Here is a 14,709-nt window from a genome sequence, read left to right as displayed (position 1 = left end):
CCTGCAGTTTACTTTCCAAAGAGGGGTCTAGATAGAACACAGAGCAATCTATCTGAAGAAAATTTGTACTGTTGAAGTTTGTAAAACAGTATTTAGTTGAAGTATTTTATAATTTACTGGCTTTTTTTCCTATGATACCAGTACCTCTTTGGGCTTTTAATGCAGACAGGGAGGGAAATCTATGAAAAAAGCAAAGTTATGACCATATTTGGAATATCATTTCACAATTTAGTCTCTTGGAGACTGACGGCAGACGCGTTTTCTTTGAAGGGAGTCCGGATTTGTTCAGAATAAAGATGATCCACATATGTTCCAGTGGATCAGGGACATCTTATTATTTTTGTTTTTATAAGGGCCTCTGATAGGGTTTGGTCTAACAGGTATTGCCTTTTCTTTCTTCGATTTCCGAAAGTGGTTACCGGAAGGAGATGATTTTCCAGAAGGTCTACCAGAATTCCTTCGGCAGCCATCTGTCGTAGATTGAGGAGGAAAGGGAGTTCGGAGCCTCTCGTTCTGCCCGGCCTGCAACTCCATATATTCAGTATTGAGTACCTCTGCAACCAGAGGTATTGAGTTCAGACTCTCCTTGGGTGAGGTCCTTATATCTGGGATAGAGTCTACCTGAAATGCTTCTATATTAGGAGCCTGGACGGTTTCCAATGAAGCCTGAGGAGTTCATAGAGATAGGTTGATGGAGGTCCAAGAGGTGGAAAGTGGAGGAATGGGGGCAAATTTGGGAATGCAATGTCCTTTAGTGGTATTGGAGTAATCAATCAACCATTCCTTTGCCCCTGGTTTCTCTTCAGAAAACCGGCAACAGCTCCCGAGCAGGACCACAAGTCAATTAAGAGATGTAATTGTCTGGAAATTGTTAATGTGGTGTATTGTAGTACGTGTTCTGTATCTTCTGTGTGGTGGTTGCATCTAGGGCAGTTTGAATCTGACCAGGTCTATTCTGTGTTGGTGCCGTTTTGCTTTGTACTAATTACTTTAGCAAACATATAGGGAAAAATAAAAACTCGACCGATGTGTATCCCAAACACTTTATTGGTAACGTTGGGAACATCCTTACAAGAATATACATGTGAGAATATTTGAAGTCCCCCCCTCCCCCGACCGGCGAGTCGCGCTTAACGACCGCCGCACCGTTTAGAAAACTAATATTCATCCTAGGAAACGTAACATAATCTTTATTTACAATGTAGCAAAGAAAACTAAAAATTCAAATATCCTATAGAGTATGTCATTATGGATGAAAACAATAAAAGACTGGCTAAACCACCAGACCTGTTCTCGTAAATACTGTCAGACTGTCTCAACCGTCTGTCTTTAAAAAAAATTCGCCGTACAGCTGGAATAAGAGCAAGGTAGTGCGGGGTGAAAGATTGAGAAACAAGACATGTCGAAAGCCAATGTTCTCTTGGAATACGTGACATCACAGACGTGTTACAAAATACGAAATGGAAAAAAAGTGGTTGCGACGGTTAGCACAACAAATCAAATTTAAAAATTTGAAAAAATAGTTTGCAACGGATCAAACGAATTTGTCATCCCTGGACTGCTTCTGCTACATTGAACTGGATCTGGGTTTGTCTTCGTAAGCTGTGTTTATCCTTCGAGGAAATGGAAATAATTTTACTACAAGAGACGCGACGTCTGGAATTATTGCTTTATTTTATTTTACACGAGAGAGAGAGAGAGAGAGAGAGAGAGAGAGAGAGAGAGAGAGAGAGAGACTGTCTCAATATAGTAACATCACTGCCTACCCACGACTCGCTCATCATATCTAGAAAAAACAATCGTGACAACCAACAAAAACGGTAAAGAAAGCTCTCAACCCACATCTTTGGGTAAATGCTGACGTCACCATAGCAGGGGAATGAGAGGAGGGTGGAATGAGAGGAGGAAGGTGGAATGAGTAGAGGGGAGGAGGAGAGAACAGGGAATAGAAGAAAACTACAAATAGCAGAGGGGAGGTGAAGAGGGGATGGATATAGAGTTAATATACAGGGAGGAAGGAATAGTAGGGAGGAGGAGGAGGAGGAGGAGGAAGTAGGAGGAGGAGGAGGGAAGAGGAAGAGGAGGAGGAGGAGGAGAAGGAAGAAAATACGAGGGAAGACAATGGGAATGAAGGAAGGGAGATGGAGAGTCCGTTGCTTATAAGAACATTGTTTTTCAACATGTCTGCCTACTTGCCAAAATCGCTACTTTGTCGTACGCATTTCATACAGCCTTGGAACAGCCAGAATAGAAAACGGAGGCTAAGGAACTTGAAACTTGCAAATCGCTAAAATAGAAGATATATAAAAAATAAAAATAAATAAAAGAAATACTCTCAAAATTCGTATTAATATTTGATGCTTCTTTAACAGGACCAAAAATGAGTATATTAGTCTGAAAATGATGAGCAGGAAAATCTAGCCATAAAGGTGACAGACGAAACGTGTGCACAGAATATTATGGCCCAGCCTCTTCTGAAGCTGTTTTATACTTCATAAAGCTTCCACTCAGTTCAAGTATCGCAGACTCTGGGCGTTAGGAGTCTTATATTAGGCAGAATTGCAGTCCTGGATCCATCCCTACTGACCGAGATAATTTAGTGGCAGCCAGAACCAAGTTTATGAATCATGTTGCTATGTCAAAGTACGAGACAAAAAAATCCTCTACATCTTCCCTTTTACAAAGGCAGGTCTATGCTCTGATCGATTTTGAGAACCGTTTCTTATGAGATACATTGGATCAGGCGTTCGGAGTTTCTTGGCAAGCAGACGACGACAGAGGACGACGTCGCCGCTGACAAATGTCGACAATATGCTGCGTCGTGGCCTAAACAAAGGAGGAAATTGCATCTTTGCGTGTTGTGCTCTTTGTGTGTCTGTTGGTCTAGAAATGTATTGTCGTCTGTGCCTACGTGACCGGATCTAATTTGGTTTCTAATCACTGTTCCCGCCAATAATTTAGAATCGACATTTGTACACGTACGAACTTGATGATCTTGAATGAGGTACATGTCAACTTCAGATCATATTCATATCAATTTTTGTGTCAAAATTGGAATTATACTTTTGCCTTATTCTTCACTAGTTAATTCTCACCTATAACTCCACCCTCTCGTAAATATAGACGTATGAAACCAATATACCCATCTCTAATGAATGCGCTAAGCAGAAATTTAATATTCAAATAGTTACAGATTTAGATTATATAGAATGAAAACATTTCAAATATCCCTGGCAAACCTGTTTAACGTAGTCATCCAAAGCATAAAAGTGATTAACCCTTCTACTCCAATTTCCGAAAATATCGTTTTCACTAACTCAGGCAACAACACCCTTTACAAAAATTCAGTCTAAAACCTTTTCCTTCGAACGGAATATTCGTTCCAATCCTACTTCTACGCGTTCGACTAAGCAACACAAAGAATTTGTTCGTTTGTTTATTGTTTGTGTGTTTATTTTGCATCCGACCTCGAGGTCTGTAAAGTATCCTATCGGCAAAGGTTGCCGTTATAATCCACTAAATTATTGTCAACCATTGAGACGTACAGCTAACAAATCCTCAATCCCCTTTGACCATCCCACAGTCTCTGTGCGACTTGAACCCCGTCCACAGAAGCATTCACTGTCAGCCGACACAAGCGAGAATATCGTTTTCGGTGACTGACTTGTTCGTGTTTGTATGAAAGCAAAGTCGATAATTCCAACATTAAAATTCTCGCTTGTATCTCCAGACACTACGCTCGTGTGGACAGGGAATTAACATAAGCTTTAATCGTGAAACATCCTCATTTTGGTAGTTTAACACTTCCCCCAAAACGAATAGAAAAAATGTACGTCAGCATCCTAACCAAGGTCGGTCTCCTTACCCGTGCTACATCTGTTTACATGGTACTTGACCTGTGTGACCTAATCCAGTAATACCACCCGTGGCTTATGTACAGATTTCGTTTTTGGTTAACGTCAAATGGTTCTGTCTAGCCGAAGACAACCCAGGGCTAAATGTGACCATGATATGATCTAGAACTGATCGAAATTGATCTCACTACTCGAAACAGTTCATCCAATCCTGCTTTGGGGCCTCCCAGCGGGATAAAACCGTTAGGCGTTCAGCAAGATCAAAAAATCGTGAAGTGGCTAATAGGCCTCACTGAATCATCACGACATTGGGCAGTGTTATCGAAAACCCGAGAGGTGCCTAGATTACTCCTAGAAGTAAATAAAAACATCACAGGATTCAACTTCAATCCTAGGATTTATTGCTTTAGAAAAATACTAGGATTTACCTATTTTTGTTCAGCATCATGGTATATTTGACTGACTTTGCTCTAATTAATACTAGACTGAATTAATTCGACTGAGTTAAACCTGCACAGTATACCATCATGTCGACAGGATTAGGTATTGAAAGTAGTGGAGGAAATGTCTTATGTTATTATTTTCTTGTTACTATTCTACATGTGTTGACTGCAAATGAGGGCAACTGTATGTGAGCGGGACTGGAACACTTAAAGGTTTTCTTTCCAGTTTCCAGCGAAGGCGTCTAAAAAGGGAAGTGGGGGAGGAGTTGGGAGAGTTTCCTGGAAGCTAATTGGTCCTTTGTGCAGTGCGTCACCATTCAGAACGCGCTATTTGTTTACAAAGTTATACCTATTGCATATGCAGGCGCGATATGCCACCTAGAGATAAAATAAATTCTTCACAACTGAAGTGCTAATGTATTTACACATCTACATTCGAAATACCCTAACTAAAGCTAATCCAGATATTTCAATTTTGTCAATTCTCCAAAAGGATCAATTGCAATTTAGTTTATCTCTGCTTTAGGTGATCGTAATTCACTTGTGATCAAATTGACAGCCATTAAGGTATTGTATCCTTAAAGTTTCTTAATTTTCTTGTGTAGAGTAAACAAATTATTTGTTTGCACTTCTTGAAGAGCTCGAGTCCAGGATCTGCTCGTACTTGGTACTCACTACGCCTAAGCAACCTTACATAACCTTTGATTGTCAAAAAATTTGATGCAGATGTATACCCACATACCTGTACAAATCACCAAATACTTTCTCTACAGTATAGCCTTTGAGGAATAAAAACAATCTACAAAATATTCATTAAAATTGTTTTGGAGAGCTCAACAATTAAAAGAAAGGAAAAAAATATATTCATCTACCGGGTTCCCTAGATTCGTACGGACTTTTCTCCAAAAACGGAATCCTCTAAATTATCTACAATTTGGGGAATTTTCCGGACGATCATCGTAAAAGAAAGACAGACATCTAAAACACAAATTAAAAAATAATTTTTTCGAAAGCTTACGCGTTATCTATCGTGCATCCCAGTTACTCTCATCATCATCATCTCACTACATGAGCGAAGGATTTTATCTTAATATCCACCTGGATCGTGTGGAGGATCAGGCAGCATAACAAACACCGAGGCTGATTTCTGGATCGCGCGGATTAATGGTCAGTTAATTATAAATCTGTCTCCTGGATTATTAGGCCTTTCGTTGGCGTTCGGAATAGCAATGGTCCCCCAGAATCTTGAGAAAGGTTAGCATACGCATCGTCTCCAGAGTTCGGGTTGTCTCGCGTATTTTGTTGCCTAGATATATTTGTATTTTCTGTAGGTTAGGGAGTTCCTTGTCACATATCGCTTTCGGATATCAGAAACGACCAATCACACATCCTGATCTCCAATTGCAGAAAGACGGGTATTCGAAAGAACACAGGAGACGTTAATTTCCTTTGGGTATCTGAAAGTACACAGATTTTTTTTGTTTTTTTTAACCAAACGTACCCCATGTTGCACCTGAGGTCGTCGCGCAAGACTGTAGTATTGGTCCTCACGCCTTTCGTCCCAGGATGACAGGCGTGGAGGCGAGAATTAGGGTACGAACGTAGAGGCACGTCGAGCACAGCATCATAACAGTTCTTAGAAAAAACCTTTTACTCTAGAAAGTAACTGTGGCGTTCAACAGAGTAACTGTGGAATATGTGTAGATGACGTGTAGTTCTTTAAGGTAAGCTTGGATTATTTTTTTCTGTTTTATCTATGAAGTAGGTCCAGTGTTCTTTCAAGTTTTACGAAATAGACTAAGTTTGCGGAGTTAGTTCAGATTATTTTTCAAGTTTTTTTTTGTCGAACAGATACGCCGTTTATCTTTTTTTAACGACAGTCACGTATACAAGAACAAAAGCCATGATCATTGTGAAAATCTGCAGCCCCGCGCGGAGTTCTATAGGTCTTCTGACACGTTCCAATATTTGCAAGAATGCTATGTTCATAAACCTAGCGAGCTGTCTAGACCAAATGATCAGTTTAGAATAGTCTGCGTTACCCTCTTGTGATGATCATCTAGACTCTGGCACGAGGCTGTCGACAAAGGATTAACAGAGAAAGACCTGCAGCCTTGGGAACATCTAGGTCTCCATTGGGGACGAGGCGGACACCTTGAGGAGGCGCACGGTTGTCCCTGCCCCAGAAGAACAGCATATGTATCCCAGGATCTACGAGACCCATCCCGCAAGAAGGGGGCTCCTTGTGTTCCGTGGTACACAGGCACCGTTCCGACGTAACGATGGGTGTGTCCCAGGGTACACAAACACCTCCCCTAGAGACTTGAGTAGGCTCTGAGCGTGGAAGCAGCGGCGTGGTGGTTGATGTCGACGTATCCCCAATATCAAGCGGCGTAGCTCATAACTGGGTCATCGCCAATCTTGTTGTTGGTGTAGAGGGGCCGCTTGCATCCGCGAAGGATAACCAGACCAATGCGGGCCACTAGGCAGAAGACAGCCGTGCCAAGGAGGGCCACGATGAAGTAGCCGGTTTCGATCGGCACCAGGTCGTATTTCTTGAAGTAGATTCCTACCACGGCGTGCACGATAACTGGGGAGAGACAATGAGAAAGTAGTCACTTGGGAGACTTTACAATGAAAACTACATCAGAACACGATCATGTTTAATAATTTGTGATCATCACTATCAATTAAATGCAACAGACTGAGCCCTATAAAACTACGACATTCATATTTGTCCCCTTTTCCCTAGAAAAGCGGAACTATATAAGCACTCTCCATTCCTCTGGCACATTCCCCTCTCAGACACACATTAAAAAATATCACTAGCCAATCCACTACAACTATTCCTCATTTCTTCAGACACTTCAAGTTGCCTGGAACAGATGGCCAATATTTGGGCCTAGTCCGATACAAGAATTCTCAAATCCTATCAGATCCCAGGGATACAACTGTGATGGATTTACTCAACATGCCCCAGAATGACCAAGGTTCTAATTATGCTCTTTGTTGTGAACTTATTTTTCAAAATACAGTGTAATTGTTCCATTGAAAGATAAGTCAGCTGAAGATGTAGGTCCCTTAAGGGCAAACTGTTTTGTAAACTTGAAACCTCAAAGATGAAATTACTGGGCGAATGGTCCAAAAGTCAAGAATAAAAATGGCTGAACAAATAAAAGACCTGGAAGATCACCATCGCCATACTACCGCATATCACCCACAAGTTGACGGACCAGTTGAAAGAACCAATAGAAATATTTGATAAACAAGAAAGCCATTTCGATCCCCATCCATCACGTAATACTACTCCTCCTGTACCCTCTCCCTCCCTCTCTCTCTCTCTTCCTCTACCCTCTCCCTCCCTCTCTCTCTCTCTTCCTCTACCCTCTCCCTCCCTCTCTCTCTCTTCCTCCCCCTCTCTCTCTCTCTCTCTCTCTCTCTCTCTCTCTCTCTCTCTCTCTCTCTCTCTCTCCCTCCCCCCTCCCTCCCTCCCTCTCTCCTTCCCTCTCTATCTTTCCATCGTTCTCTCTCTCCCTCCCTTCCTCCCTCCCTCTACCTCTCCCTCTCTCCTTCTCTCCCTTCCTCCCTCCCCCTCTCTCCCTCCCTCCCCCTCTCTCCCTCTCTCCCTCCCAAGCCCCTCCTCCTCCACACTAAAAAATCGAAACCCTGAATGCCACGAGGGGACCTTCCTTGATCACACCTCGACGCGCCTCACCTGCGTAAGGCGTGACGGTGTAACGGACGAAACGGTCAAGAACGGTGTTTTCGAGGATAAACCAGAGGATCATGATGGCCGACAGCGTGCCTAGGACCACGTAGGACACCGTCTGCATATCCAATCCGGCTTCGTATCTGCGAAAAAAGAAAGAAAGAAATGAATTATGAGGAGGAGTAAATAGAGACTCGGCTTTGTATCTAAAAATAAAATAAAATAAAATAAATAAAAAGTAGGAGGAGGAAAGTGAGGTATATTAGGAGAGAGGCTAACTGCTGTAGGACTACCAATGGCATGAATGAAATAGCTTGAAAGCAGCCAGAATAAACAAGTAAAAGTCCCATCCGGTGCGGAAAGGACTACGTGAACGAGGCTACAAACCTTGTTACACCGATGCAGTGCAACAGAGACAAATAAAAAAAAATATTTTCTTATCCCCAATCCCTCTCGTTCCACTTTCTCTTCCTACTCCTCCTCTCTCTTTGACCAATGCAAGACGTGATCCACGCAAGTTGCAATCCAATAATGCAATCCGTCTCGAGCGCGTGTTTCTACTTCCCCCAGTCATTAAGGAAATTGGTCCGGCGTCCTGAAGCCGCACGCTCACATAGCAACATCTGCAGTTTTCAATTTGGTGGGTCCAGAAGCACGGGGGTCTTCATCAGAACCTCAGTTTGGCGAAGACCTAAACCTATGTTGTGCAAAAGCAGAGGTTCTGAGTTCGGCGAAGAGTCCAAATGCACGAAGTCTGAAGACTCCCAGATCGGGAAATACGAATCCTCGAAGGCGGCAACGTTTCCGTGTAGAGATGAGACTGTTGATAGAATCTGAAAGCGGAGCCTGTTGTGGTCTACACCTGAAGAGGTCAATGGTTTGAATGACTTGTCAATCGGTCAAGAGACTTCGGTCCGGCAGTTCACCTCAGTTTCTTTCTTCGTCGCTTGATAAACTCGCATGTGGATTAGCAGCGACCGCAAGGAGGTCGATCTAATACATCACGTCATTCAATGGGTTGGAAGGAGGCGACCACGATCGTGCTTGACCAAGGTTTCTTTCACCTTAGATTTGCGGCTTCCTCTCCTTCCCTCCTTCCTTCCTTCCTTCCTCAGATACTTCGTCCCTTCCTTATTTTCTTTCCTCCCTTCGTCCCTTCCTCTCTTCATCCCTTCCTCTATGCGTCCCTCCTTCTTTCTTTCATTCCTTCCTTCCTTCCTCTACCTTTATTTTTATCACGATTTTACCTCCTTAGTCATGATTAAGGATTCTTATGAAACCTATCATATCATATCCATAAACGAAAGCTTTAAAGATAGCTGACGACTATATGGCAAGTTAGTGAAGTGGTTTTCAAATTATTTTATTACTGATATTCAGCAAGATCAATCAAAAAGGCAATTAAAAACACGTACACACACGTGGGTTTCCAAAATGGAATTGAATTTGACTAAATCAATCAATTTGTGATTTCAAATATTAACACTCACTTAACAATTGTGTATTAGTTCCATCTTTCTACACGATATTGGACCTATGCATGTAGAGCTTATGTCCTTATGACAAAATCCCCACCACACAGACATATCAACCCCCAGCTCCCTCTCCCCGTCCTTCTGGGTTCTGCTGTATTCATTCTCAGTTGTTTATTTTCGTCTATGTACTTGTTAACGCTCGAATGAGCGAAAAGTTGTACAAATAAGAAGCTCGTCCTCACATAGTGGTGCTTCTACTGACGTACACAGAAAACTCGTGGTAATTAGCGATATACCTGGTCATTTCCTTCAGTGTTGATTTGGCTTCCAGATGATTACGAAACAATAATATAAGGATGCATTAGAAAATAGGTTGATAGCCCCTGCCTAAGAGCAACGACCTTACCTTGAAGGACATGACTTTACCTGAGGGCAATGCCGAGATTGAGGAGAGCAGCGACGGTGGTTAGAAAATAGGTTGACAGCCCCTGCGTAAGAGCAACGACCTTACCTTGAAAGATATGTCTTTACCTGAGGGCAATGCCGAGATTGAGGAGAGCAGCGACGGTGGTCCAGGCTGTGTAGAGGGCCAGGCCATTGTGCCACAGGATTCGCAGCATCCAGAGGTCGACCTTAGCGTGGCGCGCCATCCAGGGTCCGTGCACGTAGACACTGTGAGAGGAAGAACAGGATGACGCTACCGTCGGCCAAAGCCCTCTTGTGGTGTGCGTGCATGCTAATGGTATTGTACGTTTGTCACATATTGTACTTGTTAGTAGATTGGGAAATAAATGCTTTCCCCTTTTATATATAATTTCTATGAAATTTATATACTTTCAGTTATTAGGATTATGTTATTTTTGTACAAAATGTGTATGTAAGAACTAGTGAGACCACGCGCATCTCTGAGTTTTCCCGCCAACCCAAAGGGGAGTCAGTCTCGATTCAGCTTACAAAGTGTATGCACGCTTGTTCTGTGGTTCTAAATCATATATACATATTGGTTTCGATTTTGTATCATTTAGCCACCCCAATACAACCCGGTTAAGTCCCATCACTTGAATAAAATCGTCTGATATGAACATAACCTCAATCTTCAAAGTATATAGTTTATATGCTGATTTTTTGTTTGATCATGTACACGGTAGTGTTCTTGATTATTCATGAACTTTACACCGAGAAGAACATCCATACCAGGGAAGAAAATGTCACGTTGTTACGGAAAAAGGTCACGTTCCTATTAATGCTAAAAGTCCTCAGGAAAGACAAAGAGCAAGCGAGGAACATCGAGAAGAGCAACATTCTTGGCAAAGACAGTTAACATTACCTGGACTTGCAGGTCCAAAAAAGTATACGAACTTACAGATGAAAAAGAAAAGGATAAAACACGACATGATGAACAAAGACACAAAACGACGACGATTGTACTAGGCGCGACCTACTTTCTATGTAGCCAGCCAAGGGCGATCCAGTTGGAGAGGGCGATGGCCCACAGGAAGGCAGACGAGTAGATTATGAGCTGGTGGTCCCACAAGAAAACCCAAGTGATGTTGCATAGGAGGTTGAAGGTGTAAATGGCCACGGGCCACGGAGTCAACACAGGGGGGCTCATGAAGGCAGCGCCAACAGCATTGCGCCGGCACAGAAGAATCAAGGCTGAAAAAAAAACACAAAAACATATTTACAACTTTGGTCGAGGGCTTTGGGCACAAAATGGCGGTTCTTCAGCTCTCCCTCTCTCTATTACATGTAATGCAGTAAGAACAATCATCCCCTTCATAAAGTCTATTTCCCATTGTACTTTTCACCCCAACACATTTTTATACATATGTATACATATACATGTACATACAAGTATATGCATACATATATATGATATATAAATATATATTTACCCCCGTCTAGGGTGTTGGCTACATGTTAATGTACAGTAAAATCTTGCTCAGCAGCATATAGCTGCTACTTTAGGGACTGTTTGGGGCGCCCCTACGGACCAGTGCCACATATTATTTTGCTGCGATTGAGAAATGATGCTAGTTTATTGTAGTCCGTTATGCTGCTCCCTTTCTTGAATATATATTTACATTTTCGCCTTTGCCCCCTGTGGTTGGGGAAGAAAGAATACTGTCATCGAGTTCCCGCTCGGGTCGTAAAAGGCAACTCCAACGGGACAGAGGATGGGACTAGGCATCCTACTCTCAGTAACCGTAAGTCATGTGTGTGTGTGTGTGTGTGTGTGTGTGTGTGTGTGTGTGTGTGTGTGTGTGTGTGTTTGTGTGTGTGATAATAATAGTATACGGTTTATTGGGTATAGCAGCATTACTGCTGAAAATATACAGCCTACAGAATTATAAATCTATAAAACAATGACAGTGAAAAGATGTTGTTACAGACATAAAAAAACCCAGTAACCTACTGAACAGCTGTGTGTGTGTGTGTGTGTGTGTGTGTGTGTGTGTGTGTGTTTGTGTGTGTGATAATAATAGTATACGGTTTATTGGGTATAGCAGCATTACTGCTGAAAATATACAGCCTACAGAATTATAAATCTATAAAACAATGACAGTGAAAAGATGTTGTTACAGACATAAAAAAACAGTAACCTACTGAACAGCTGTGTGTGTGTGTGTGTGTGTGTGTGTATTCACCTCGGATCTGCTGCAATTTCTTTTCGAGACAGCCAGACACCACCCTACGGCAGTGAGCTCAGAGCTCATTATTAGCAGATCTCTGGGTAGGTCTGAGACCACTCACACTCCACACACCGGGACAGCAAGGTCATAACTCCTTGACTAACGTCCCGTACCTACTCGCTGCTAGGTGAACAGGGGCTACACGTGAAAGGAGACAAACCCAACTTGTCTCCGCCCGGCCGGGGAATCGAACCCCGGTTCTCCGGCTTGTGAGGCCAGTGTGTGTGTGTGTGTGTGTGTGTGTGTGTGTGTGTGTGTGTGTGTGTGTGTGTGTGTGTGTTAGCGCGCAATTGCTAAATCTTCAACCACGTACCATAGACATGAGCCATGAAGAGCCACACGTAGATGACGCTCCATATGATGAAAGTGTATCCTGCCGGGGTGACATCAATCTCGTACTTGGCCGAGAGGTTCCCCACACTGTTCATGAAGATCCCTGTCGCGAGAAAGGACATTATAGATTATCTCTTAAATACGAAGAAGCGTGGGTTAGGAAAAAACTGCAGTTTAAGGAAGCACAAAGAGGTCAAAGTCATTTCTCTAAAGCCAAGGCGTTCGTTAAAAAATGTATTTCGAGGGCATAAAGCGGTCTAGAATATTTCTTCAATGCGAAGGAGCATAGGCAAGTAAATAAATGGATTACGGGGGTACAAAGCGTTCTAGATTATTTCCAAAGCAGCGTAGGTGAAGGTAGATAAGAATCCAAGATACGAAAGAATAGCTCTTAGGATAAAAATAAATGATAAACTCAGTAGAATTAATGCTACTAATGTTATCACGAAGCCTACAATATCTTCGAATGTAAAACGCAAAAGAATGATATTCGTAAGGTAAGAACATAAGAATGAAGGAGACTGCAAGAGAACATAAGGCCTACACTAGGCAGTTCCGTAAAGAGGGAGATGCAAATGTGTCTGGATACACAAAATCGATTAATTTGCATTGTGGGAGAGACGAGGAGTGAGAATGATGGTGTGAGAGAGAGAGATGGTAAAATAACGAGGCGAGAAGGCGAGGGGACATCAAGAGGGAAAAATGACGTGAGGGGACTGAAGTGAGGGTGAAAGAGGGGATGAGAGTTCAGTGAAAGTCCGGTGTCACACTACCCGGCGACGCCGCTGCGGCTTTACAAAGGATTACAAAGGCGTAGCATACCGACAGATCTTTTGATCCATATCTAGGTCGGATGCGAAAAAAAATCATATTAATAATAAAATAATAATAATAAAATAATAAATAAAAACTATAATAATGTATATAACAAATAAAATACATAAATAAATGCATAGCAAAGTCCCCCTTACGAGTACTTGGACTCGAAAGGTTATGATAGTATCTCACCCAGGGGGAGATGGTGGTCGTTATATAAAGTTATGACTATCGCCAGGTGATTCTATTAAGCTAATTCAACTTGCAAACGTAATCTGGCCGCATCCCTCACCCCCGCATAGTGTGACACCGGCGGTTGGGGAATAGTGTGAGACCTGAGTGAGGCAAGACACGCGTTTCATTCCACGGCGGGGAAGGTCTACAACCCCGTGAGAACTCAAATCATTAACACACACACACACACACTCACATTATAATATATATATATATATATATATATATATATATATATATATATATATATGAAAAAGGTGGAAAAAAAGAGTCACGGGTCTCGTTCCGACTTTATTCCTGACAGGTTTCGCTTGTAGCTCCTTCACATTCCTCTAAAGAAGCTACAAGCGAAACCAGTCAGGAATAAACTCGGAACGAGACCCGTGACTATTTTCCACCTTTTTTCAACTTGTCACAATGTTTCAACATTATATATATATATATATATATATATATATATATATATATATATATATATATATATGTCCTCACTCCCGGTCCTCGCTCCCGCCCTCACCATATCTCTGGCCGTCCCGCGACCTTACTGACCCGCAAGCGGTACCATGGAACATGCTCGCATCCCAAATCACGTGACTCAGCCCAGAGCTTTCTTGAAACTCACAGCTGGACAAAACCTCCTTGAGGGAACACGTGCAGCTCACCAGCTTAAGACGGACCCTGTGAGACCCCCAAAGATGACTAACCTACACCTCGGCCAACCATGTGACATAAACATTGGATCCATTGAGTCACCGGCGTCAGAATGTTTTGCCTCTGACTTCCCCCACACATCACCACGCCAATTAAGAGCCCGTGTATATAAGAGCTGAACAGACGCTGAAGATGCAGATGCGTGAGCCCGTTTCGATGTTCCTGCTATCTCACCTCCTACCCCGATCCCCCGTATACAGATCGCCTAGAGACACGACTTGAAACACAGTCGTCACCTCCCTCGATGTCTCGTCCCCTCCCCCTTTTTCACGCCCTTAACGCGATCGCCCCCCCCACACACACAACTGGCGCCCAACATTCATTTCTAAATAAAACCAGCTCTCCATCAGAGTTTGCCTCAACCAGCCTAACATTTAGCTGCCCAACGTGGGGAAGGACTACCAGCCTAACATTTGGCTGCCCACTATGAGACAAGACCAC

General features: G+C 42.7%; 1 protein-coding gene across 2 annotated transcripts in view; it reads right to left on the bottom strand.

The window, feature by feature from the left end:
• Positions 1-1,693: 1,693 nt before the first annotated feature.
• LOC143034433 (uncharacterized) overlaps positions 1,694-14,709 on the bottom strand; it is a 159,043-nt gene continuing 146,027 nt past the window's right edge. For both annotated transcript variants that reach the window (XM_076200485.1, XM_076200484.1), the window contains exons 4-8: positions 12,488-12,610; positions 10,924-11,137; positions 10,013-10,153; positions 8,013-8,149; positions 1,694-6,887 (exon numbers count right to left, since the gene is read on the bottom strand). In XM_076200485.1, the coding sequence (XP_076056600.1) occupies positions 6,682-6,887; positions 8,013-8,149; positions 10,013-10,153; positions 10,924-11,137; positions 12,488-12,610 (821 nt within the window). In that variant the 3' untranslated portion in view covers positions 1,694-6,681. The remainder of the gene's footprint in view (positions 6,888-8,012; positions 8,150-10,012; positions 10,154-10,923; positions 11,138-12,487; positions 12,611-14,709) is intronic.

Source organism: Oratosquilla oratoria, chromosome 17, assembly GCF_046742065.1.
Source record: "Oratosquilla oratoria isolate Oo_2021 chromosome 17, ASM4674206v1, whole genome shotgun sequence".
NCBI lineage: Eukaryota > Metazoa > Arthropoda > Malacostraca > Stomatopoda > Squillidae > Oratosquilla > Oratosquilla oratoria.
The sequence above is the reverse complement of the archived record's forward strand: the minus strand, read 5'-3'. Positions and strand labels throughout refer to the sequence as shown.